General features: G+C 38.3%; 1 protein-coding gene across 1 annotated transcript; it reads left to right on the forward strand.

The window, feature by feature from the left end:
* Positions 1 to 5,192: 5,192 nt before the first annotated feature.
* On the forward strand, positions 5,193 to 6,891 carry LOC124410168 (E3 SUMO-protein ligase ZBED1-like). Its single transcript, XM_046888333.1, has 2 exons — positions 5,193 to 6,132; positions 6,266 to 6,891. The coding sequence occupies exons 1-2, from the start codon at positions 5,193 to 5,195 to the stop codon at positions 6,889 to 6,891; spliced, it is 1,566 nt and encodes a 521-aa protein (XP_046744289.1).
* The last annotated feature ends 221 nt before the right edge of the window (positions 6,892 to 7,112 follow it).

A 7,112-nucleotide genomic window follows, 5' to 3' on the forward strand; every position in this document is an offset into this window, starting at 1 on the left:
ATTTTTCCCTCGACGCGGCCATAAAACATCTGATCGCCAAATGCAAATTGCAAACGCATGGCTAGGCGAACCTAACGGTAGGGATGGGCGATATCGATTCGATATTAATTATATCGATATTGTTGATTCGATATATCGATATATCGAATCGAATTATAGGTCATCGTCGATTCGCCTATATCGATATTTTTCCATCGATATTTGTTCCGATGTATTTATTTATTTTTGTTTATAATAAGTTGAATAAGCAAAACGGATAGAGACCCTACTGAAAATTTCTATAGTACGACCTCAGAATCTATCAAAATCCGTTTCAAATTCCCATGGATTTGCCCTTAGAGCATATAGTAGATGGAGGGAGCCTGTCCTATCCTGGCCCATAAGTGGCGATGTTACCAAGGATAGATATAGTAGCAGGAGAACCTATCTCTCTCTTATAAAATGTGATTGGTCAGTTCAAATCAGCCACCAGACTACGTCAGAGCTGTACTAAGCAGTACGGTAAGGGTGCAGTGCCCGATGTGCCCATGTAGTGAGGCCTTAGAGCTAAGAATGAAGCAGGATGCATTCCAAAGCGTGCACTATTGATGAAACATTAACAAATAACCAAATTTCAGAATGGTTCTGAAATGCATAGTTTGTAAAATAGGAAGTGATGATCCAAATCCCAAATTCAGACAGCAAGTTTTCTTTCGAAAGAAAATTATCCTTTTTTGTTACAATTGTGATCATTCTTCAGTGTAAATTTATTATGTATATTACACTGAAATGTACATAACATATTATATAAGATATACAATAATACTAAATTTCATAAAAAATTTTAGTTAAGTGCCTATCATTGACGCGGGTACTAAATTTACCACGCTACGCTCCTGGCTTAGAAAAAGACAGGTTCTCAAGCTACTCATTCCTTCTCTGTCGTCACACTTTTCGGCCAGAAGGCTCCCTCCATCTACTATATACTCCAAGGATTTGCCGGATTCCTATAGGCATAGGGTCCCATCGGAATTTGGAACGAACCAGATGGCTGCAGATGTGTAACATCCGACCGGAACGTCCGTATGTTTTATTGTTTATGATTATTCCCTAACATTAGTTACCAACTAAACAAAACTCTAAATGTGAGAACTCTGTAAGAAAGTCATTCAAAGAAACTGCTTAACCATCTGAAAGCCCCTAGATAAGGCATAACAACCATTATCATTAATCAAGAGTCCAGAAACCATATTACAGGATCCTCACATTACAGGAGACTATGATATTATTATTTTATTATCACAATTTACTAACACCATTATATCGAAATATTATACAATACCTAGTTGCAAACACGGAGTTTAGAGCCACATTATAGGCAACCTACGCTACAGCCTACAGCCCACGAGATAGATAAGACTATAACATGAAGATATATAATCAATATAATATAAAATTAATAACATTAGAGAAATAACCTGTAAAGGCCAGGGACTGCGATACCTCCAAATACGTAAATACAAATTATTCAACATTCTCTTCCAAAACGCCGTATTGTAAGCAACGCGCCCAAACCTTGGAGGTAACGTAGACCTCTATTGCAGAACCGTACAGAACGCCACCTGGAGAGTGTATCAGTAACAGAATAACAAAATCACCGAAGGTAAACTAACTCACGGGATGATTCTGTAGGGCGAGGCAATCAAAAGGTAACTCAGGAAAATAATAATGAATAGACTATTATTAAATCATCAAAATCAAAACATCCACATTATTTTTGGAGACGAAGTATAATAGTGTTCCAGGATTAATTATCTTCTATAAAATATATCAAATATTATATTAGAGAACGCTCTTGTATCGCAGCTAAACATTAAACAAGCAAATTAATCAATTATCTCCTATATAACCCTTCATTATATTCCCTAGCATACTAGAACATTCTAGAAATAAAAGTACGCTTGTAATATAACGCCCCGTACGCTCGAGAACGCCGACATTGTATAAAATCAAAACCAATATAATGATGTAGGTAAAGCTCACACGGATTCAACCCTAGGAAGCGGCGATCTCGAGCATACGCGCGTTACGCGCCCGAAGGCCACCTCATAAAGTTGTGTTAGACCCCCTACTCCTTCAGTACAACTACCAAGGGACCGCGCGCCTATCGACGAATACACTAGCGCGTTGCACCAACACACATATACATGAAACTCATACCCATAACATACACCAATTCAAATCCTAAAAAACGAATACCACTCTAGTTCTCAATCTTAGAGAGGGGTTATGGAGCAAAGAGTTGGGGGCACAGTCCAAAGTCCAACTTTGCACCCAACACCAATAAATCCCATAGCATAGCATACCAGCCTAGTTTTAATTCTTAGAATAAGGGGAAGAAATGCGTTGTTGTGGGGCAATGCTCGAGGAGAGGATTTCACACCCCTATCGTTACCGCTCTGAATAAATACGAGCACCCAGCGATCATTCGCTCTCTTGGTTTTTATCTCCAGTACCTACAATTACTCAGTAGATCCTCGCGGTAAAATCCTCTAGCATTTGCATTCCGACAACGAATCTCTGCCCGATTCATTATCCAATTTTATATTATTAAAATTTGTTCATTCTTATTCTGTGTGTTTAATCAAAATATATTCTACTTTAAACCAATTCCAAATCTAAATTCTGTGCTCATTTAAAACAAGTTCCTTCATCACACCTATTCAACAGTTCCGGAAGAAGCCGTCTCATAAAAGGTAAGGTAAATGTTATTCTAATAATTTATAACAATTTCCAACTCTCTGTTAATATCCAATTACGCGAATTCGATCAAGTTGTCCATTTCACTTCAGTGATTAATCGATATTGGCGACCCACAACTACTGATGTGAAGTCTAGCTAAACATCCGCGATAATCTCTGGCAGTTTTGGGGAATTTTCGTGGAGTGCCGCTCCGATGTCACAGATGAGACAGTTTCACTAGGGATTCCCCCAGTAGCGTAGATAATTAAGCTCTTTTCGCTCTTTCCACCACTCAAAAAACGTCCTTATTTCGCGGAAAGCTTTCTTCGGCAGAGAATTTATCGTAAGTACATTTAAAATATAAAAAATATACTCAGAAATATAAATCGCTAGAGAGAAGCACGACGAAGGGTAAGGACAACATAACCTGAAAAAATTGTGAGCACGTTTTTTTTCGAAAACCACATAATGGAATCAAAAACGAATAATCGAATGGAATGTGTCTCCCAATTACGCAGATTTGCACTATTCGTTTTTGATTCACCAACGCATTTTCGTGAAAAATATGTCAACATTTCTTCGAAATTTTGTTGACCAAGTTAAATGCTCTGTATCGGTCTTACACGAACCGCATCGCGCTAGCTCTCTCGCACTCTCGCTTTTTATCGTCCGTACCGTAGTGAACCTCGTCTTGATAAAAAAATGTTATGTTTCGATCTCAAGGAGAAGTTAGCGAAGATGGCTCCTCCAAAATCTGAAATATGGCGACATTTTACAAAAGATGGCAAAGTGGCGCAGTGTCGACATTGTCTACAAGTTGTTGGTTTAAACCACGGTCTTACATACAGGTCTTGCAACGAAGGTAGTGGGGGTGGTTCATTTCACGGGCGGTTATTTATTTCACTTTGTGGCTGCCAGGACGGCGTTGTGATCGTAGGATGGTTAATCAACGCGTGCGCAATACAGCGCCAACCTAATAATAATATTATTGTTGTTATTACAAGCAATGAATTTTTATGAATGAAAGTAGTTAATACAGTATGATGCACGCGCTGATTTTAGGTTATCTGCTTCATTTCAAATATAATTTTGGTGGCATATTTTCATCTCTACCCCACGTCATCCCTAGATAGCAGCGCCGCGATATGGCTATTTCAAACACTTGAAACACGGACAACAAGAGAACCACGCCGCTCTGTAGAAAATTGGTTTCGTTGCAAGACCTGTATGGAAGGCCGTGGTTCAAACGCTTGCACGACAAATATGTGGAGTCACCTAAGAGTGAAGCATGCGATAGGTCGATAATCGGATAATGGGGGAAACCGAGACAACTCGGGACACGAATTCGAAGGCGATCCGGATGATCTCACTGATAATCCTCTGATTACAGAATCACACCAGGAAGTAAGTTTTGTATTTACAATGGACTGTGGACAATGGAGGGATTATTGGATCGAAAAGAAAAAAATTAACGTGTCTCAATTGTATATTACGGAATATCTGAATTATTTTCTCAAATTTTACGTTCTTAAGGTTTTTGGATTAGTGATGGACGAAATTTTTAATAGCTATTTTTTGCTGAATTCTCAAATTGATCTTTTATTTGCAAATTTTGATGAATTTTTCTCATGAAATTATACTGGTAATGCGTGCAAGGAAATTTACGTATTGCAATTAATATTTTTTAATATTAACAGGGGACAGTTACGTGTTGTAATCAATATCCCTCATAAAGTATAAATATTCATTATAAAAATAATGTTTGCAGAAAATGACAGATACCGTATTACGTATGGATATGCTGCAATGCCCACATATATATATTTTTATATGTTTATATATGCATGTTTTAAAATGCACGGATAATCTTGGATGTAGAGAGAATGGGCAATTAATTTCTCAATGGAGAAACGCGTAACAATTATTATTTGTTATTATCTTTAACGAGTTCAAATTTGTTAATTAACGAGAAAAAAGTTTTTTTTATAGCAAATCTGTTAGATCTGAATTGGCATTTTTTCGTACAATACCACATACATTCGAGTATCGGTCTTACCTCACACATTCTGATGCATTAAAGTGCATTCCAGTCATACTTGCCATATAACACGCTCGATCTTGTTACCTCATGCTTTGGACTACTCAAACGTTTAAAAACAAAATCTTGGCTCAATTCTCAATTTCCAGGTTTCTTATAGCGCTCAGAGTCCGTCGGGATCCCAGTCTCTAAGGCATAAAAGATCGCGGTCTGTCGATATTCATACGACTCCTCAAAAGCGTTTTCGTCTTCAAACCTTACAATCATCCCTCGCAAGAGCTGGATCTTTTTCAGGTCCATACAGTATTCATACACTTTTCATATATGTAGCTCAAATTTTTGCAAGTTATATGCGAAAATAGTGAACTTTTCATTTTTCTTGTACATAGAAACTGGTCACAGGACTGCCGAGTTAAACACAGCTCTAATTTACATGGTGTGCAGAGATAACCTCCCACTGTCCACATCAGAACACGAGGGTTTCAAAAGATTTGTCAAGAAAGCTGTGCCTCAATATAAGCTTCCATGTCGTACAACTTTAACGAGGATGATCGATACGAAATACGAATTTTTCAAGAAGATCTCGATGGCAGAATTTGCAACTCTGAAGAGTGTCACACTCACGTGCGATATCTGGACTGAGGATCAAACGAAACAAAGTTATTTAGGTATCACAGTACATTACTTGCCTGATTCAGGGAGTGATGATGAGATTTGCTCGGCAAACATTGGTGTTGTACCTCTGTCGGAATCTCACACATCCGCTTATATTGCTAAGGTGATATGTGAATCTCTGAGCGATTGGAATATATCAACCGATAGTATCTCACTGATGGTTACCGACAACGGCGCTAATATGGTCGCAGCAGCTAGAGAAGTTTTTGGGAGTTCTCGTCATATCGGATGTATTGGACATACTTTGAATTTAATCGTCACTCAAGCTGTCGCAGCTAGTCCAGCACTCGAGACCGTGATACAAAAAGTAAAGTCCATTGTCACGTTTTTCAAGAATAGTGTTACGGCATCGGATAACTCGAAAAAAATGCAGCTGGTAAACGGCAAAACCGAAGGAACTCTACTCAAATTGATTCAAGATGTGGAAACGAGATGGAACTCGAAATATCAGATGATGGAACGATTTGTAGCGTTGGCGGATTTGATCAGTGCAGTTCTGCTGAAACTAGGGAATACTGGACGAGATATGCTCACAGGTTCTGAACTCGCAATTATAAAGGAAGCAATAAAATTATTGAAACCCATATTTCGCGCAACTGAGGAGTTATCAGCGGAAAAATATACTTCTACGAGCAAAGTGATCCCTATTTGTTATATAATGAGACAAGTGAGATTGGCAACCTTTCAAACATCCTTTGGTCCATTACGCTACAATATTTTCCGGCATTGCAGAGATTTAACTTTCAAAGCCTGGAGCACTTGGCTACCATACTGATATATTCAAATAATATTGGATTTAATATTACTGATTTTATACGCATTTATTTACAGAGTATATCCGCGATAGAACCACTCAACAATTTGATTGGCCTGCTAAAACGAAACTTGCTGCTTGGGATGGACAAACGCTTCGCAATGTGGAAAGAGTACACGTTTACTCGATTTCAACGCTCTTAGACCCTCGATTCAAACGACTGCACTTCAGTAGCGCCCTGACTCAATCTGAAGCAATTCAACATGTGAGTAACATGATGAAAGCTAATCTTCGCACATCAGAGCCGGAAGCACGGGTTTCGGTTCAGAAGAATCTATCGGCCCAAATTGATCCGGATGATTTTTGGAGTATCCATGATTCCATCATAGCTGCAACTCCGTCGGTTCCTGGTCACGATGCTCCTGGTGGAATTCCGATCGAATTGCGCCAGTTTTTAAATACTCCTACCGTGCTACGGACGACCAATCCTATCACTGAATGTCGGAGATTGAAGGTTGAATATCCTTGTTTGTCTCAAATAGCTTTCAAATATCTTTCGATGGTAGCAACTTCAGTCCCTGCTGAGCGGCTATTTTTCAAGGCTGGCAGCATTGTCACGAAGCAACGAAATAGATTACTTGGAAAACGAATTTCGAAACTATTGTTTCTCGGATCGCTGAGTGAAGATAGATGGTTTAAGTGAGGCACATTATTCAAACGTGAGCCAAATGTAATATTATAGATTCTGTGGTATGGTAATATAAAGTACAAACTAATTTTATTATCTGTGATATGCTAGCATTCTACCAGAACGATCTCAATAGTTCCAAACGAAAACGTGAAATAAAAAAAACCAAAAAAAAAAATACAATTCAGAGAAATCTCAGTGATGAATATAAATTCATCACCGCATTATTATTTATT

The sequence above is a fragment of the Diprion similis genome, chromosome 9 (genome assembly GCF_021155765.1).
Source record: "Diprion similis isolate iyDipSimi1 chromosome 9, iyDipSimi1.1, whole genome shotgun sequence".
Lineage (NCBI taxonomy): Eukaryota > Metazoa > Arthropoda > Insecta > Hymenoptera > Diprionidae > Diprion > Diprion similis.

Coding starts and splice junctions, on each gene's coding strand:
- LOC124410168 (XM_046888333.1), top strand. CDS start 5,193: ATGGTGTGCAGAGATAACCTCCCACTGTCCACATCAGAACACGAGGGT. Junction 6,133..6,265: donor AACCTTTCAAACATCCTTTG/GTCCATTACGCT, acceptor ATTTATTTACAG/AGTATATCCGCGATAGAACC.